Source organism: Mytilinidion resinicola (assembly GCF_010093595.1).
Source record: "Mytilinidion resinicola strain CBS 304.34 unplaced genomic scaffold BDZ99scaffold_18, whole genome shotgun sequence".
NCBI lineage: Eukaryota > Fungi > Ascomycota > Dothideomycetes > Mytilinidiales > Mytilinidiaceae > Mytilinidion > Mytilinidion resinicola.
Genome location: NW_022985454.1, coordinates 345193 through 364187, shown reverse-complemented (window position 1 = coordinate 364187; position 18995 = coordinate 345193). Strand labels below are relative to the sequence as shown.

At 53.3% G+C, this 18995-nt stretch overlaps 7 protein-coding genes across 7 annotated transcripts; 4 read left to right on the top strand and 3 right to left on the bottom strand.

Annotated features, from left to right (window-relative positions):
• Positions 1-574: 574 nt before the first annotated feature.
• On the bottom strand, positions 575-3449 carry BDZ99DRAFT_423858 (uncharacterized protein). The gene is made up of 3 exons (XM_033717041.1): positions 1549-3449; positions 1445-1498; positions 575-1392 (listed from the first exon to the last, which is right to left on the bottom strand). Exons 1-3 carry the CDS (start codon positions 3366-3368, stop codon positions 972-974), a joined length of 2295 nt encoding a protein of 764 aa, XP_033572510.1. The 5' UTR covers positions 3369-3449; the 3' UTR covers positions 575-971.
• Positions 3450-4796: 1347 nt separating this feature from the next.
• BDZ99DRAFT_466523 (uncharacterized protein) lies at positions 4797-6576 on the top strand. Its single transcript, XM_033720793.1, has 3 exons — positions 4797-4906; positions 4959-5689; positions 5740-6576. The coding sequence occupies exons 2-3, from the start codon at positions 4985-4987 to the stop codon at positions 6139-6141; spliced, it is 1107 nt and encodes a 368-aa protein (XP_033572509.1). The 5' UTR covers positions 4797-4906; positions 4959-4984; the 3' UTR covers positions 6142-6576.
• BDZ99DRAFT_501751 (glycyl-tRNA synthetase) lies at positions 6577-9200 on the bottom strand (the record flags this gene model as incomplete). The annotated part of the gene is made up of 3 exons (XM_033723842.1): positions 6577-7369; positions 7451-8536; positions 8673-9200. 3 exons carry the CDS (start codon positions 9198-9200, stop codon positions 6995-6997), a joined length of 1989 nt encoding a protein of 662 aa, XP_033572508.1. The 3' UTR covers positions 6577-6994.
• Positions 9201-10048: 848 nt separating this feature from the next.
• On the top strand, positions 10049-11368 carry BDZ99DRAFT_490577 (uncharacterized protein; the record flags this gene model as incomplete). The annotated part of the gene is made up of 1 exon (XM_033723061.1): positions 10049-11368. The coding sequence occupies one exon, from the start codon at positions 10049-10051 to the stop codon at positions 11366-11368; it is 1320 nt and encodes a 439-aa protein (XP_033572507.1).
• Positions 11369-12559: 1191 nt separating this feature from the next.
• Positions 12560-13537, top strand: BDZ99DRAFT_501749 (uncharacterized protein; the record flags this gene model as incomplete). The annotated part of the gene is made up of 1 exon (XM_033723841.1): positions 12560-13537. Exon 1 carries the CDS (start codon positions 12746-12748, stop codon positions 13535-13537), a length of 792 nt encoding a protein of 263 aa, XP_033572506.1. The 5' UTR covers positions 12560-12745.
• A 681-nt stretch (positions 13538-14218) lies between these two features.
• Positions 14219-15266, bottom strand: BDZ99DRAFT_466520 (uncharacterized protein). Its single transcript, XM_033720792.1, has one exon. The coding sequence runs from the start codon at positions 15160-15162 to the stop codon at positions 14413-14415; it is 750 nt and encodes a 249-aa protein (XP_033572505.1). The 5' UTR covers positions 15163-15266; the 3' UTR covers positions 14219-14412.
• Positions 15267-15383: 117 nt separating this feature from the next.
• BDZ99DRAFT_107062 (uncharacterized protein) lies at positions 15384-18177 on the top strand. The gene is made up of 5 exons (XM_033712369.1): positions 15384-15517; positions 15576-15644; positions 15696-16354; positions 16404-17906; positions 17961-18177. Exons 2-5 carry the CDS (start codon positions 15623-15625, stop codon positions 18048-18050), a joined length of 2274 nt encoding a protein of 757 aa, XP_033572504.1. The 5' UTR covers positions 15384-15517; positions 15576-15622; the 3' UTR covers positions 18051-18177.
• The last annotated feature ends 818 nt before the right edge of the window (positions 18178-18995 follow it).

The window sequence follows — 18995 nt, the reverse complement described above, 5'->3', positions numbered from 1 at the left end:
GTGTGGTCGTAGCCAGAACCTAAAACCGCAAAAAAAAAAAAAGTTATACACAGTACTTCCAATGAGGCCCCGACATAGCTCCAAACTTCGGCTGCGACGTAGCGAGTGGACTGAACTCGTGTTCAGGTAGGTAAATCGTAGGGCTCGTGCAATTCAGTTCTGCTTGACGAGTTTGGGCGAGATAAAACACTGATTGCGGCGCAGGGTAGCCCAGACGGTCACTGTTCCAGTTTGTTCGCGCATTGAAGTAGAAATGCATGAATCGGATGTTTTTGGGGCTCTTCGAATGCCAAAGTGGAAGAGCAAACGCTAAATATACAGGGTTAAAATTGCACAGATATCAGAGCTGCTGCGTACCTAATCTTTCTGTCACGTGATATGCATTTTGTGGTATGATCCGAGTTAGCCTTCCGCCATTTCTAGCTGGTGAATACTACTATCGATACCATGTGCCAGCAGAATGGTGCCCAGAGATTTTAGCAGTAGGGTCATAGATGGGCTTAATAAAACATGTCCGCAGTGCAGTAATGCGTCATGCAGGATCACGGGTTCATGAGAGCAGAAGCGTTTGGTTCTTTGGAGCATGTAGAGCTTCGAAGCCCTGCAAGGTGATAGATGTGATAGATTATCTCCCTGTTTGGGTCAACAGACTCCAATGAAACCCCGAAGATGGTTCATGCTCCTCCTGGCGAAACCAAGTCAACCCAACGCCAGACGAATCCAACGAAGAGAGTCAAAGTCTCCAGCACGAGAGGATGCACAGAACTCTACTTAGTGCGCGAGTAACTACCTAGCGTACAGCTTCCTCCGTAGAGTAAGGCGTTTGATAACGTAATGAGATTCAAGTGAATCAGGGTGATGACCGCCGAAAAGCACATACAAGAACACCGGAAGCACAGGTACATACATTGTGTCATGTACAAGAATCGTGTCACAGCTTGCTCGGGACCTCAACAGGATGCTGTATCGTTCTATGAAGACTGACCTTTTGTCGTTCTACGATTAGGGAGGGAATCATTCCAGGACCTAATCTGCGAGGCCAAGTTGCGGTCGATCTCATCGTCGGCAAGCCCACCTTCGTCACCATCGCGTTGTTGGCGCAGACGACGATTTTGGTTGGGACTGCTGGGAAGGGGTCCCAGAGGAATGGGGATGCTTGCTTCCCGCGCATGGGGAGAGGGTAAATGTGTTTCGTCGTGGCTTTGAGACTGTACAGCTTTGGTGATGTGCATAACGACTAGATCGCAGCAGTAGAAGCTCAGTGGGATCCCAACGCAGATGGCAAAACTACTGTCTAGGCCGGTAAGTCCAGTCCAGAAATCGCGAATGGGCTGGAACTGGATAACAACAATCGTGATCAGGATCCCTATTGTGGTTGCGATAAAGGGAGACCTAATATAGTGTCAGTTGCATGGGCTTCTCATTTTTAGGGAAAGCAACTTACCCTCTCCCGAGCCGGCAAATTCCAAGCGCAAAGAACAAATACGTCAGTCCGACTCTATGACAGTCATCAGCCAAGTCACTGACATGATAGAGCTTGAAGCTTACGCAAGAAGAATATAGCCGCCGGCGTTTTCAGCCAGACGTACCGCCTTGAAAACACATGCTGCTAGAAGCACTCCTAAGGCCAGTTTCCCTTGGGCCTTATACCAAACCAAGATTCGGGATATAACCGCAGCGACGACGATTATAGTGAAAGGCACCATCAAGGACGTTGATGAGACAAGAAGCTCTTCCAGTTTCTCAATAAGTATTTTTCTCCCATTAGGCTGGGACGACGCTACGCCAGATGTAATAGCTCTTCCTTCACCGGTTGGACGACCCAAGACACCCTTGACGAAGAGTGAGAAGGCTACAAAATGTGAAAATTGGCAATGAAAAAGCGATGAGGCCTTGCGAATGAGACTAAGGCAGTTCTTGGAGAGCTCGTGCGCTACTGTCTTGCTGCAAGTGAGCACATCTTCTTTTCCATTCCCGTAACTGTCGCGGTTCGCCATAGAGGGAATTTCAACGGCTAGTAGTCGCGGACATGAATGCTCTTTGATGTTCCCGCAAAAGTGTAGAAGCGCGTTGGAGATAGGACATAGTGTAATGCCGACGTTGTTTGCCTTAAACTCTTCAATCAAATGAGGATGCTCAGGTAGAAAACACCCATGTCTTATTTGCTTCGATTCCAGCAAGACACCGTCATTAGTATTCGAACTCTCCGAAGGTTGCGGATGGGGGCCCCTCGTAAGAACATTCTTATCCCCAATACGCCGAAGAACAAGAGCAAAAGTGGAAAAGGCAAGACGACAGGCGGACGAAAAGGCGACATCATGAGACAATTTGGACACTTGCGACGAGGTTCTGTCCGAGCTGAGTTGTTTCGATCCTAGAGAAGAAGGAGATGGTGAGCGACTTAAGGAGTGTTGTTCCAAAGGACTGGACGATCTCTGAGATTTGTGGGCAATCTTCTCAGCATATGACTGATAGATCAGTCTCAAAGGCGAGTCGTGAGAGCCGTAGTCAAAGAAACCAGCGATATTGGTAACAGCAATGAAAACACCCTGCTCGTTCCACTTTGCTGTTACTCGCCCAATATGGTTGTCTAGCTGGTCTAGGAAAGCATCCTTGGACTCTTCAAAGGCGTCAGTCGACAACCTCCCAAAGAGAATACCGTGAGCTCTGATAAAGCTGGTATCAATGGGCAGCGAATGCGTGTATGAAGCACTGGACCGTCCTAGAATAGGGTCAAGCAACGTGAGAATTGACTCCCGAGCGCTCATAAAAGGAACAACACACGTGAGAGAACGGGAATAGTAGTAGAGCTGCTGCAGCGCATTCGGGCGAACGAGGATGGCAAGGTGGTGATATAGACGACCAACGTATGGACTCTTATCAGCGGCTTTGCTATACCAAAAACGTGCGACTCCAGCCCACGTTTCACGATCACGCAAATCCTCGTTCTTAATAGCCATGCGATACCGTGTAAGATCTCCTAGACATTCAATCCAGGTGTCTTTAAATGTAGGAACAGTCTCGTGCAGTAGGGACATCATTTGGTAGGCCAGATAAATAAAAGCCAACATATAATCCAAAGACTCTGGCAACCGGCGTCGGAGCAGCTCAAGAAAGGAATGAATCCCGTGTTTCCACATCCGCGCCGGCATCGAATACTTAGATGCCAGACGACGCAAAGCGGGAAAAGCGGAGGGGTGCTGAGAAGCCAAGAAAAAGTCATGATGCTCATGCAATAAAGTTCGATGTAGAGCAATTAGGGCCTGCCAGTGGTCATTGGCGAGCTCGGCGAGCTTAGAATCCCCTCTAGAATCAGGTGCAACAGAGGCTTGAGCGCGGTCGACATGGATGCACTTGGTTTCCACCATTGTTAAGCTGGCATATATGGACTTGACTTCGGAGGCTAGCTGTTCCTGGGAGATTGGATATGCATCGGGCTGTGAGATGAGATCTGGATAGCGAAGATTGGTACGCTGGACTTCAAGGATACCAGGTTGTTGGAGGGACTCGGAGCTTGGTGGGGGGGCAACGTCATAGTCTGGGGAGGCCGGACGAGTGCTATGTCTTGAGCTGGAATAGGTCGATCTCCGGGCCTTGGGCTGGTGTCGATGCGAGGCATGATGCTGGCTGTGCGGGTTGGCGACGACGGAGCAATCCTCGCTGGAAGCATCCTTGGGGTTGAACAGTTGAAGCTGATTGGACCTGGGACGAGAGGTAGAATAAGCGCCAACAGAGAATGGGATCTTCCTTGAATAGTCTAGGTCCTCTACATAAGGGTTGTCCCGGATCACACGTAGCTTTAACTCAGATGGTTGGAGATCGTATCCAGCAGGACGCTTCTTGTTGGAACGGGGATGCGCTTGGGAGGACCTTGGTTCCAACAGAGACAGCTGTGCCAAATCGGGCGTTGACCCAGTACCCGCAGGAGCCTTAAATGAGACATGGGACTCCCGCGTGGCCTGGTCAGCTGATCCTCTCCTAAGTCTATTGTCAGTCTGGGGACTCACGTGTGGTAGCCCAATATGGGACTGTGGCTAGCAGTTAAACCTACGCAGCTTCGTCTATAAGGACTTTTCGGAATCGACCAGGATTCTGAGGGTCGATACCTAAGCCCTCTAGTGTGACCAAGTGGTTTAAGAGGGTATGATCCCACAATTGGTCGTCGTTCTGGAATATACGGCCGCTGCAGTAGGGACACGATAGTCTCTGGTCAGCGGCTGGGAAAGTCTTCGCCTGCGTCCGGAGCCATTGCGTGTACTTGGTGTGCGGGAGATCTGCCATTACGACGAGTCAATTATGGCGGGGCGACGTAGCCTACGAAGGTCGCTGCTGGCATAAGAGCGTCTTTGGAGTCGCTGAACAAGGTGTAGGACTGGCGGTGCCCCAAAGATCGGTCGCGGACTCGGGGAAGACAAGAGGGGGACAAAACGGGAGTGCGAAATAATGAGTGGCACAGAGGCGGGAAGGTAGAAGTGTGATAGGTGAGAGGCGGAGGGATTGAGACAGGAGCGGACACTTCAAAGCAGAGGGCCGGCGTGCAGTGATGCAATGCGAATAGATACGTCCTCAAGCTTTGGTCCGAGCAAGGAAGAAAATGTGGTGTTCCAAAGCAGCGCAAAGGCAACCATGGAAGTCTGTCGCCGCCCAGGCTGGATTAGATAGTGGCTATGCGCTGCAGAACGCCCGGGTTCCCTCACCGGTGAGGGGTGCGGGCTGAGCTGTCGCACAGCTTATGCGCCGCCATTCCTGCATATCACGGCTTCTCTTGGCAATTTCTTTTCTTGCGCTGTTTCTGTTGCCGCTATCATCCTACAACCGGCTTTCCTTCTCTCATATCCCCAAGTGTCAGCTTCATTCATTCCGTGGTCGCGTATTGTGTTCCATCCACGCTTTGAGTCCCCAGAACGTACTCTATTTTCACCGCACGTCCAAATAGAGTTGAGGCTAACGGGGTGTAGCTGCCGACGGTGCCTTGCACCACGATATGACACCAACGCACGCCTCCTCTGTCTCCATCCCCGCAAGATGCGACTTCTTATCTATTCGATTGCCCCATATGAAATCATCACTGAAAGAAAGGGTTGACCTTGTGGAGGTGCGTATCCGCAATCAGCTAGATAAATCGTCCGTCAGGAAGACAGAAACCCATTTTGGGTGTGGAGAGGCCATTATTCCATATCCTGCACTCTCATACACCTGGGGGGTCGAACCGCATAGTTCTAAGGAATTCCATGGTCACGAAAGATTATGGACAATCCCTTGCGATCTAGACGTTAGTGTCGCAGAACCGGCGATGAGTCTGCTGAACTCCTTGAAGGAGCAGAGAGATTCAGGCCAAGATGAAACTCCCATAATCTTCATCGCACACGGCCATGGTGGACTGGTATTATCGCGGGCGCTACAAAATGCAAACGCTACCTTACTCGACAACATATATGGCGTCCTCTTTGTCTCAACGCCCCCGCCCCGACGGAGACTTGACAATCTTTTTTTGACAGTGGGTCAAATCCTCTGCTATGCAGCGATGCGTGGCTACGATGCGTGCCATGGCTTTCCTATAGGGAGCTGTGTCGCAGCATCAAGCATCCCAAGATTTGGGAATTCGACCAAATTGACCAATCCTCACTGGATACCTCCCTTCTCTGACATCACGATTGAAGCTCCAGTCGAGATACGGAACTTTGCACAGGTAATTAGAGCAAGTTTCCCTCGATTTTGCACAAGGCTGACACCACGTAGATTCTTCTAAATCTCTTTGTTCAGGTTTTACATCTATTCCTGTCTCCCACTACGCCACTTTTCGTCTGTATTGCCATGGCATATGGCATACTAGCGATGTCACAATACCACATCAACAGAAGCGATCAAGCTCAGCAGATCTTTCTACTGATCAGCTTAGTATGGGGAATATGGGCAACCTTTCCATCACGGCCACTGGAAGTAGGCCAAACTCTCCAAGTAACATCATTGTCACTAGCTATCAGTACGACACTACTATCTAGCTTGGGTCTTCATTGGTTCTGGAGGAATCTATTCGGCACTCGAAAGAGCAGGTTGGACGTCACGCTTGAGGAATGGATCCAAGATGCTTGTACGAGGTCAGACGGACCTCGACACATCAAGTATGAACGGGTGCAATAAACTTCATCTCGGGGTCAGTATTGTGCTTCATGCACATGCTGCTTACAGACTACGTGGCAATGCTCGCGAAACATACTCGCGAACCATGCTCACACATGCGGAAGTATTCTGGCCGCATGGTCTTGTAAGTCGAAGGCATTAGCGGTATTCTATGGAAAATCGGTTCGAGATGTGGGCACTAGGCTAAGCCTCATTGCTCATGAGGCACAGAAGGAGGGTTTCCACTGTTCACCACTGCTCTGGATATCAGCTTATCCCGTACCCATGTTGTGTTGTGGGCAGCACATTTGGCTCTGCTCGCGTGCCATAAACGCGTATGTCGAATGTCTGTTACCCGCGTGTCTTTAAATAAGTAGTCAGGCATATAAGAAGCTTACTACTTTGTCGTCATATCTTAAAAGGTGCTCGACATGTGCAAAGTTACTATTACCTTATGATGCAGAGTTGTAATCGTTGCTATGTATAATTTTATGCTACGCTCTAACCTCCTTTTCTTCTGATTATACACCTGCTCTTGGAAGTTATCATCTCAAAGTACCTCTAGTTTTCTAGCGACATCTAAATAGAGATCAAACCTTATTGACTTCGTTCTGAGGCTTGCTGAGAATATCATTAGTTTAGATTGGTCTCATGAGCGAGTACGGAGCCGGCTCCTTGACCTAGCTAGTTTGGCCTGCTAGTCTAATGACAGGACGGCGAATTGATCATTAAGCCAATTAGAACGTTAGAAGGTCGCCAGCAGGTCGGCCTAATTCGCGGTCTACAGGATTTGACATCTCGTCCGAAACTTAATCGCCCGTTGAAGGACCTCGAATGTCGCCCTCAATACGTCAATAGGAAGCATTTTCTTCACTCACTCCACCCCAAACGCCGGCAACCTGCTCTCAACATCCTCCCACGTCTCCAAACCTGCAACCAGCCTCACAATCGCTTCCACAACCCCCTCCTGCGACGACCGCACCTGTCTCATACCATCTCTCTCCCTCAACGTCACGCTCCCGTCTTTCACAGACTCAAAGTCTACCGTGACGCCAAACGGCGTCCCAAGCTCGTCATTGCGCGAGTACCGCTTTCCGATCGTCGCGGAGCTATCATCAATGCGGCTGGAGATGCCCAGCGCGCGGAGTTTCCGGGAAAGAGTGCGCAGGATGGGGAGGAAGGCGGGTTGGGCGGAGAGGGGGACGAGGAGGACCTTTGTGGGGGCGATGGAGGGAGGGAGGGAGAGGACCTGGTGTGTCGTCAGTGATGACTACTTCTAGATTCGGAGCAGGGGCGCTGAGAGCGAAATGCAAGAGAACAGGAGACTTACACCACGCGCGACATCGCCTTCGCGATGCCAGTAAACGTGTTCGAGCAAGCTGTATAGGATGCGCCCGATGCCGAAGGAGGGTTCGATGACGTTGGGGGTGTATTCGCGGGTGTGCTCGAGCCGTGTGACTTGAGAGATGGTAATGAGGTCGGTACTGAGGGTAATGTCTGAGTGGCTGTCTGATAGACGGAGTGTGATTTTCTCTTCTTTTTCGAGGGTAGCGGCAGCAGACTCGAGAGCGGTTTGCGATAGCGCTGCGATAGCGTCTTCAATGGTTTTTGCGTCTTTCCGAAATTTCGGCCCAAGCTTCTTCTTGTCCAGCATGGCCTGCCACTCCTCGACTTCCAGTGGTTCTGCGAGAGGCTCGCGAACTACCAGCGCCTCTCCGGTCCGCTTTGCGTGGACGGTCAGGTCGTACACACTACGATCTGCACACCCAACGCACTCGATCCAGCCATACGAAGTCAGCAGCTCCGCGTCCCAGCAGTCGGTAGCGTAGTGCGCCATTTCGTTGGCAAGATGCTGCCGAAACCTCAACTTCTCCATGCTTACGCCCAGCTTCTGAAGAAACAGTCTAACACGTGCTAAGAAGTACCCGAGCGTCTCGTTATCCACGATGCGTTGCTTTACAGCCTCACCAATCATCATAATGCGAAGGTCGGTTTGCCCAGCCAACTGCGTCTCCCGGTCCAACAACCTCAGCTCCACCTCCCGCACTTCCTCGAACTTTTCATGCTTCTTCCCACCGTCTGGATCAACGAAGTGCTCGATCTCCGCTAGCAGAAACTCTCGAACTCGAAGTAAGCCGGAGCGCGGCGCGATTTCGTTGCGGAATGCTTTCCCGATGCTTGCGGATGCGAAGGGCATCTGGTTCTGGTTGTACTCGAGGAGTTTGCGGAAGTTTACGAATTGGCTTTGGGCGGTTTCGGGACGGAGGTAGGCGGAAGCCGCAGCGCTAGGACCAATGGAGGTCTTGAACATGAGGTTGAAGGGGATGGGGGGGAGGACGGGGTTGTTGCTGTTGGGGTTGCGGATGTTTAACCGCTTGATCAGCTCGCCAAGTTCGGGGCCGTCGTAATTATCGATCTAGGTTTGAGGAGTTGGCTTAAGTTGCTTCAATCTGGATGTTGGAGATAGATCGAAGGGATCAAAGTGGCGATATGGGAGCGTCGATGTAGTCGTATTCTTAAAATGTATCATGCCTTTCCGCTAATTTACGTACCTTGGCTAATATTTCTTCATACTCCTGCTTTGTTGGGTCATCCAACCGCATCGCCTCGACATCCTTAGCCTTCAGCTTGTTCTTCTTGGAGTCGCTGCCAGCTTTCTCCTCTTTCTCAATAGCAAGACTCCGTGCTCGTCTATCCCCATCTAGCCTCCCCTCCAACACACTCTCAACCAGATGATCCGCCCTCAGATAATCACCTGTAATCGGATCCTTGCACATCCAGTCCGCAAACTTCTCCACATGGCCGCTCGTCTTGAAAACCTCTTCGGGAGTCAGCATCGTACAGTCCAGCTCGAGCATGTCTTCTTCGAGGACGAAGTGCTTCCGCCAAGCGTCTACGATGTTGGCTTGTAACGCACAGCCTGGAGGGCCATAGTCGTATAGGCCCTTGTTGTCGCCGTTGAAATTAGTTGCTTTGCGGTAGATCTCGAAGGATTCGGTGAAGAAGACGCGGCGTTTGAGGAGGGATTCGAAGGGTGTGCGGTCGAAAGGGAGGCTAGTGAGGGTGGTTGTGTCGGGCATCGTGGATAAGTTTTAGGTTGTGTCACAGTAGCTGGTTATATATAGAAATATATGGATAGAAGAGCAGGAGTTTGATTGAACCTTAGGAAATCATAGACCGTGAGAAATGTGCGAGGCTGATTGAGAGGATATCTTTTCCTTCTATGAGTAGTGGACAAAATTGCGAGCTTGAATCTGACCCAGCGCTTAGGAGCTATATATGCATTTTGAAGAAAGGAGTCGTGTTTGAGATTGGCGCCTTATAGGGCACAGCAGCTGGTAGTACGCTATTGTCATTGGTCGTCTTAGAGATCGAACTATGACATAACACTACGGCAATGACTGCCAGCCGTTTGACATCTTGACTTTTACACTGTTGAGTCCTAAATCATAAGTAATTTCTAAAGGGAGGTCTTCTTCATTGTTTTGTAAATAAGCTAGACGAGCTGCGGCTTTTTTCAGATTAGAATCGGAGACAACATTCAAAAGGGGTTGGATAAGAAGCTGGATATCGTTGGACCACTCCATGAGAATTGAGATGGCAGAATTGAGGCTGGGGAGAGAGGTCCGGCTGACTTTCCACCGTCTTGTGACGCATGGGCCACGCGCTAGAAAGCGCCCAGCAACGATTAGAGCTCTCAACAACAAACTCGGCCCAGCTCCAACATCATATTCATCCTCCACGCCATGGGCGCATAACAGACTCACTGCATCAAGGGGCTCTGCGCGAGACTCTGTGATTATTGGCGGAACTCTATTCATTCGCTCTGTGCAGAACTATCCACCTCCAAGCTCCCAGCTGAGCTCTCCCCGCAATCGCCTCTCCCAAGTCTAGTATCATGACTACCGTCTCACCGCGACCGCGACACATGCCCGGGTCATATGGCTCTCCCGTGGCTCCGATCCTCGATACGCACACGGGCGCCAAGCCCATCTTCTTCAACCCTCCCCCACATACTCCCGCTCTCGCTACCGGCCGGCCAGGCAGACACGCGACAGGATACGATAGCTTCAGCACTAGCAAGAAGCGCTCGCGGCACGACAACTCCGACTCGTACTTCACAACACCGTTCTCCACTGGTTCCGATCTCTGGGACCATTCCGTGGGCGCGTCGATAGATCGCGCAGGCAATGCCAAGAGCCCGCCACCGCTGGCCTACGAAAAGTACCATCTGGCAGGAGGGTCAGAGACGCCACAGGTCTTGGGGAACTTCCAACGAGAGGCCGACGATTATCACAATCTTGGGGGGCAGCGTCGCGGATACTGGGATAATACGCCCGCGGGGGGAGTAATGGACGGGCCGTCGGCATCGAATGGCATGAGCCAGTCGACGTTAAGGAATCTCATCACGATGGTGGGCGGAGTGGCGGGGAAGCTGGTGCAGTACTGCGCCGTGCCGTTCAGAGGGTTCCATGCCGGTGGCGGACAGGGCTACGACATTCAAGGTGGCGTCTCAGAGTCAAACGTGTGGGAAAAGCTATCGATGAATCCAGAGCTGAAGGCATTTCCCGATGCTTCAACACTCCCCGGACGATTTCCAGAAGACAACTATGGGGTTTTGTCTATAGCGTCCGTGGACGAGACTCGTCCGCGAACCATCAAGCGGCAGTGTACGGATGATCGGGAGTGGGTCATGGTACAGGATTCAGGAGACGCAGACTCTAGAGCGTCAAGCCCAAGGCTTTCAGAACGACGCCTTCCAGCTTTATCGACACCTCTTTCGCCTTCTCAGATCCCGCGCCCAGTATCTCGAGCTGGTTCCATGGCCCACGGCTCCAGTGAGAGGCCTTCGCGGATTCCCTTATCTCGCCGCACATCGTCAGCGCGCGTCTCCTTGGTGTCGAATACAGGATCACCAGCCTTCCGAAAAACTGCTTCGTTTGCTTCACCACGTGCCCGCGAATACAACCGGCAAAGCTATGGTTCACCGGTTATGTTCCAGGTTCAGCAAACCAGCCCCCTCCCCGCCGAGTCGCAGCGCCTGATCAACAAGGTCAAACGCGATGAAATGGAGGAGGAATTGCGGTTACGAAAAATGAGCGCTCAAACGAAGTTGATGCTCAGACAGGCCAGGGAAGCTCTTGGTAGCAAGTTTGAGATTGAAGATTTCGACAATGACATGGAGGATGAGGGCTTCTCTGAAGCGCCATACAAGCGGCAGGGTCGAGGAAAGTGGGATGCTAGGTGAGGGCTACACGGTAAGGAGGCTTCTAATAATTCTACTTCTCAGGCGTTTGGCGACAGGCGAAGTGGCTTGGAAATACCCCTTTGAGGACTGGCGGGACGGACACCTCCAGCATGTTGGACTAGGGTGGTGTCCCGGCCGTAATTTCTCTACGTTGATGTATCTCGGTTTCTCGCAACAACAGCAACAGTTACGAATGCAGAAGACGTGCCCGGTTATCGTCAGACGTTACACTTTTGGCATCCTTATCTGTGGATCTGGGAACGCCAGCATGACACTTGCGCATGATGAGGCCTGGACACCTCCAACTACGCCCAGCAGGAGACTAGCGAGAGTGGGTGTGGAGAGCTGGTCACTCGGTGCCGAGAATACTGGCCAGCTCCGAGCTCTCTACTACCATACTGTGTACAGTGTTTTATCGAGGGCTACAACTTGGATGCCAAATGGCTCACTTATATGCCTCACACGACACTAACGCCCGTCAGCGTGCCACAGCCATACGAAGCACACAGCCCTCAGTCGGAGAAAACTCCATCCTAACTAGATGCAGTCGGGCAGGTAGGTACCACGGGAACTCGCTACGCCAGCACCGAAGGCCGGAAGTCGTGATGCGCTTCCGGCAAACATGGGTCGTGGTTCGATCCGTACGAACGACACCTCTCTAGCACCAGCGGAAATACGGGAACGGGTATCCACAGCCATCCTTCAGCTAAGTGCGTGGTATATGTAGGGTGATGTGGACGTGGCTTCAAGCAGGTTTGTCTCTCTTTCTCTGGCTCCTTGAACCAAGCAAGGGCCGCGCAAGACGCCGAGGCTGGCCTCTGTATAAGGCTCTTGGAAGCATTACCCACTCGATTGCAGCCATGGTCAGGTTGGGCAGTTCGGCTTGGCCTTATCTCGGCGTTAACCTGCAGCGCCTGGAAGAGCTCCATGGCGTTGAGGCTGTGTCGTGCTGCAAGCCGCGGAGGGTCTACCCCTCGAAGAAGCCAGAATCCACCCCGCTTCTGCAGCTCATGCACCCACCATTTGCATCCACGGCGTCCTTACCCACCCAGCCGGACGGATCCAGCGCCGTCTTCTGCTACCGTCTGGAAGAGCGTCCAGCTGCCGTGGTCCTTGTGCATAGCTACCCTGGCGTGCCTGGGCCAGGCATGTGAGCTGTTCCTGAATCAACCCTCCGCCCGACGCCAATATATTCACCCCTCTCCACCCACCGCGCCCTTTCTTCTCCCTTGCGCTTCCTCATTCCTCATTCCTCTCTCTCATTTCCTCCTCTAGCCGTTCCTCTCTTCGGCTGCACTATTTCTTCTCTTCTCTTTCTCCTAGCTTTATCAACATACATATCCACTTATCCACTCCCCCACGCACGCGATCACAACCATGACGTGCAACATCACCACCACGCCTCTCTACACCGAGGCCCTCCCACTCTACCAACGCGACCCCGAAACCGCCTCCATACGCTCCGCCGCGCCGTCCTATGTCTCCGAAGCGCCAACCTACACGTCGCGCCGCCAGAGCATCCCCACTCCCAACTCCACCTCGCGCCCCTCCCCCACAGCCCGCCGCGCGACCACATCTACCCAAGCCGCCCCACCCCGCCTCGGCCTCCCCTCCCCCAGATACGCACCCGGCTTCCAATCCCGCGCCCATGGCTCCGCCAGCGACCTCTCCGCCCACAACTACAACATCTCGCACTGGAGCAACATCCACAGCAACCACCAATCGCGCCAGTACGAGAACGTCGCGCGCCGCCGCGCCAACCAGGCCGCCAACACGACGGCGCTGCTGCACTCGCTCGCCGCGGTGCCCCCGCCTGCTGTTGTTAGCCCCGCGACTGCGGCGTCGGCAGGGACATCCCCCGCCGCGTCGACCACCGCGCTCGACAACCTTGGCGGTGGGGTGCCGACGAGCCCGCTCGAGGACCCGTATCTTGTGGGCGAGGAGGCGGCGGGGAGGGCGCGCCAGCAGCGGATTTATCGCGAGATGTGCATGAGGGGGGAGGAGGCGGTGAGGCTGGAGAGTAAGACGTGGGATTTTATGCTCGGGCAGATGGCGGATTGGGAGGAGCGGGAGCGGAGTTGGGGGAAGTTTAGGGAGACGGTGAAGACGGGGCGGACGAAGTTGTTGGGGCGGAGGATTGGGTTGGGGGGCGGGAGGTTTGGGGTGTAGGGGGGTTGGGAGATGAACTTGGAGGGTTGGGTTTATGGTTTATGAAGATGGATGATGGGTAGAAGGGACCGGGCGGACTCTTGGTGCTAGATATCGCCTACACGACATGACGGGTATGGACGACACGTTTTCTTTTGCTTCTGTCGGGGTCTCTTATGTCTTACGATTTCTACGACTGGGCGCCGGGCACACGGTAAGGGGCCATAGACGGACGGCGGCGGCACTGGTCTTTATATCTTCTTCACGTTCACTGGATGGGCTAGGGGCGTCTTCCGCATGCACGGTGTTGGCGGAACGGCTTCATCCCTTTTCTACACTATGATGCGACTGGCCTTATCATTTTTCCATATTATACTGCGACTGGATTGGTAGGCTGCTAGTGTGGCTAGGTGTTATGTTAGGCAGCTTAACTCTGACTTCTTGGTTTATGGTGTTGGTGATGCTGCGCTGATTTGTGCTTGTGATGGGTGGATGACATGTGATGAAAGGAGAGCGAATCTGTTCTTTTGGAATGTGGAAGAAGTATCTGACGGTAGGTATGCCATATGGTTGAAGAAGTTACAGATGTGACTGGCCTGTGTGGTGAAGAGCGCTCACACGGAGGGTGCCGGTGCGTATACGCTTTGGGTACAATAAGGTACAGAATTGACCGCACGAACATTCAGAAATGGATCTAGGTATGTAACGAGGTTTGATTGAACTGGTGGTACAATTTTTATATCAAAGTCTTGACTGTACAGCCACTACGCCCACCCTCCTCTAATGCAATGCCATACACTCCTCTTCATTCCACCCCTTTCCATGCCCTCAAATCCCCAAATACAAATACACACCCTCTCCTTCCCCGCCCATCTCTCCACTCCTCCCCAAACTGTCTACCACCCCTTCCTCGTCAACTCCGCCACCCTCTCCGTCAAACTCCTAAACCCCACCTTAAACCTCTTCCGCCACCTCTCCCCATGCAACCTCTTCCTCTTCAGCCCCGCCCGCTCATGAAACCGCTGCGCATGCACATCCGCCTTGACCCTGTTCCGCGCGACTAAACTATTCAGCATCCCCAGCCCCCGAATCAGATCCCGCCCTTTGCTCGGATCCAGCGTGATGCTGCGCCCGCTGCTAGCGTTGAAGCGCGGCGGCGCTGCAGACGCGGCCAGGGGCGACGGCGGCGGCGGCATCTTCGACGGCATCGAGGGTGTGCCCTCGGGCATCTGCATGCGGCTGAAGTCGAGGGAGCGCGCGTAGGGCGCCGGCGGCCCGCCGGGGGCGGCGCGGTTGGAGCTGCCGAAGGTGGATCTGCCGTAGGCGGCGTTGAAGTCGGTGGAGGAGGAGCGTGGGGCCGGGGGTTTGGAGGGGGTGTCGAGGATGGAGTGGCCGATGAGGGAGTCGAGGGAGGCGGAGAGGTCGTCGGGCTCGTTGGGGGGGGGGGGGGGGGGGGGGGGGGGTGCGCGTTGGGGGGCTGCGGCGAGGGTTGGGCGGGTTGTGGAGAAGCTGCGCTGCTGGAATGGTGTTGAGAGGGTTGAGAGGGAGATGAGAGGGCGTTGGGAGGCTCGGAGAGACATGGAGGGAGATGGGATGATGGAGTGAGGAGAGCGCAGGAGGGCGTCTCCTACGCGGCGGAACTCCATGATGGTGGATGCGAGATGGATGCCGTGGGTTATTGAGATGCCATCTAATTGAGTGAATTGGCAGCGGGGCCAGTCGAGGACGCGTTCGAGGTGGTTGTGCTTCTGTTCGCTGCAGAGAAAGTTTGGCGCAAGGCTCGCCAAGCCAAGCAGGCGAAGTTTTGCCGGCTCTCGACGTGATAGGTCTTCACTTTCACGTCTTCAACCTCTCCCCCAGTGCTCAACCCACTCATCTCTATCACACTGTTCCGGCGCGTAGCCAACCGTAGCTGTTACTTTCCGACCACCCTCGAAGCTTCACGCCAGCTTCCGAGACGCGCAGATCGGCGCGGCTGCAGACATGTACAACTATCAAGGCGTGTGGCTCCTTCGCGCGACGTTTGTCGCTGAATATATCTTCGTACTGACGGAAACAGCACCCGGACAGTTTCAGCGACCACCAGGCTATGGACCGCCACCGGGCATGGCGCCTCCCCCGGGGATGGGTAAGGCCTTCCATCATGCAGTCAAAGAGAGCGCACTACTAACAATTCCAGGCGCACCACCAGGTATGCCCGCACCAGGAACTGCCGCACCGCCCGGCATGGCGCAAGCTCAGGGCTCACTTCCAGGCCGACCAGCTGGTCTCCCACTTAACTTTCAGCCTCCCGCGAACATGCCCAACATCAACTTCAATGCGCCCGTCATTCGCCTAGGAACCTCTGGACCAACCCGACAAGATTCCTCCGGAGGGCGTAGGGAGAGCGCCGCGGACCCCGGATCGGCTGGTGGTCGACGAGGTCTGGGTCACGAATACAGAGGCGCTGATCGGGGGTTCCAGATGAGGGAGCCTGTTGCCAGTCTTAATCCGCCGACGAGGGAAGAAATCGCGCGCACCATATTCGTCAACAACATCACGGAGGCACTCGGAAATAAGTCAGGCGGAGGTGATGACTTTGATCATGATTTGCAGAGGATACTACGCTGTGCTGGTGGTTTGCGGAGGTGGACGCGAGCTACGGACGCGAACGGCCAGCCTTGCAAGTTTGGATTTGCCGAGTATGAGGATTCTCAGGGCCTGGCGACCGCTGCGAAAATCTTTAAGGATATTCAGGTTCCAGTGAAGAAGCAAGAACCTAAGGCCAAGAAAGACGTCGAGAAGGATGGCGTAGATGGTGAGGACGAGAAGAAGACAGTCGAGAAGGCCACTCTTCAGGTCAGTCCCAACTTCCAAGTCTGCGTCCTTTTTATTGACTAGCATCCAGATCGTTGTGGACGAAGCCTCCGTCAAGTACGCTGACGAATGGCAAGAACGCAAAAAGGAGAGCGAGGAGGAAGTAGAATTTCGAACCGACACGGCCAAAAACAATCTCGCAGACGTCCTCGCGAGCCTCTTCAATCCTCCTCCCCCGAACAACATCGATGTCGACGTCGCTATGTACGGAGATATAGTCATGCAAGGCGGCGACGTGAAGCCTGAGGGAACAAATGCGGAAGTTGTCACGATCCCGCTGACTGTCGAGGACGAACTATCAGATATTCCCGAAGACATGCGCGAAACAGTCGCAGCAGAGATTGCTGCATTCAGAGACCGGAGTCACAGACGAGATATGGAGCGACTGCGGCAGGAAGAAGAACTGGAGGCGGCGCAATGGGCCAGGAATGTTGCTGGCTCAAGGGCGAACCGGTTAGGATCTCCTCCCCGGACAGCTCCACTCGGCCCTGCAGGAGGCGCAAATGGCATACCAGTCGGCCCTAGGGATCGTGGAGTTCATGGTGCTCCCAGTGGACCAAAAGGTTTCGGTGCCCAGATCCCCAAGGACTACCAAGGCGGAGTTTCGTTTGTCAATGGTGCCAACGGATCTGCAGGTTGGATAAAACGCGACGATGAGGACGACTCAGCAAGCGATTCTGAGATAGAGCGCCGACACAAAGCCAAGAAGGAGTCTGATCTGGAAAAGCAGTATCTCGACTACGAGCGACGCTGGATCAATCGGGAAAAGAGTCGTGGACTAGCTCTAGAACGTGAAAAGGCTCGTGACACTCAAGAAGAAGCCGACAAAGAGAAGGTGGCAGCTGAAATGGCCAAGAAGCTGAAGGATTGGAATGATGAGGTTGAAGCCACTACCAAAAATCACGAATACCATAGAGATCATGCCGCCTGGGCCCGAAAGCGGGCGGACGTGCGTCTGAGAGAATTCCAGGCCGACAATATGGACCGGGAGCAGGAGAAACGAGACAATGCCCACAAGGACCGGCTACGCAAGAAGGAACGCGATATGGCTGATAACTTCCTGGACCAGCTATACCCCGACGTACCAGCTCAAGAACCGGCCGCGCCCTTCAAGCTGTCGCTTGGAGCTGCTGCACAGAAAGTCAATGCTGCTGCTGCACCACGCAAGTCTGCTGCTGAAATCGAAAGCTTGCTCGAAGACGAGGAGGAAGAGGAGGTCACGACTAGGCGCATTCTCGTCCCTATCCAAATCGATACTGCGGCAGAAGCTGCTAGCTTGACACCGGAGGAGCGTAAGGAGGCTACTCGCCAACTCGCTCTCTCCATTCCCGTGGCCGACAAAGAAGCCCTCTTCAGTTGGGAAGTCAAGTGGGACTTCTTTGATGACGCCGCGCTAGAGGGGACTATCATGCCATTCGTTGAGAAGAAGATTATGGACTATCTCGGCGTGCAGGAGCAGGAGATGATTGACTTTATTGGCAATCATCTCAAGAACAGGGGAAAGCCTGAGGACCTGGTGTCCGAGTTCGAAGCGGTAAGCTGTCCTCCCCCGTTCAGAAACCTGATGATTTACTAATCATTTGTGCAGCTGCTTGATGACGATGCGGAGCAGTTCGTTATGAAGCTCTGGCGTATGCTGATCTTCTGCTCAGAGAGCGCAGCAAAGGGTCTTTCCTAGTCTCTTATCTGACTGACCTACGGAGCTTGTTCGCCCTCGACATCCGTCATACCTTTTTCTCCACGTTAAAAAACTTTCGGTTGCTGGCCACTTGGATTCAATGGTGTGATAGGTGTTGGCAGCAGGTCAAACGGGCTGAAGTTAGCGAGGCGGATCCTGGCGAAGGCGATTGAGTGGGAGGATGCCCAGGTTCCAGGTGTGTATGATAAGTAGTTGCTATGGACACAGATTGAGACTTTCAATAGGCCAAAGCAGATCGCCAGATGCCCGCCTGTGACCGTTCAGAACTTCGAAGCAAATGACATGTATGTTCTCGTCGTACTTGAGCTTGCTAATCTTCTAGTTTCAATTCGCCTCGAAGCCACTGCACAGCCGCTGGAGCATCTAGCAAGATGCACGATTCTATTAGTATGTGCAAAGCACGTAGACTTCGTTTGACTAACACGAAACGATGCAGCAGAAAACACGAGGTTGGTCGCAAGCACTTGCTGTGCTGCTGCGAAAGTCGCAGAGTACAAGTGGTCCATTACCTCAGCTACGACTAGAGCACGTCGAGAAGTATTCCGATTACACCGACTGTGAAACTATTCAGCAAAGAGGATTGCGCATTGACTACGCTCACTGATACATTAATTTCACGGTTTCGTACTCATTTACGAACAGCTCTCTCTTCTTGAAGAATGACTAAGAGGCCTGCCTGCTACTAGGGAAGGGAAACAAGCACTCGACAAGTCGATAGTTTGGTGGAGTGATGAGGCAGAATCGGGTGTAACAGGCATATATAAATAGCACTTACACGGATGTTCAGAGCACCAGCCCTGAAATAATTGCGCTTGTTGTAGAAGTTCTGGCCGTGTCAAACCTCGCAAAAGGCCGTCTTGTTTCCCGAAAGAGCAGCTGGAATACCTGAACGAGCTCCATCCATGAGCGTTTCATGATAGACGT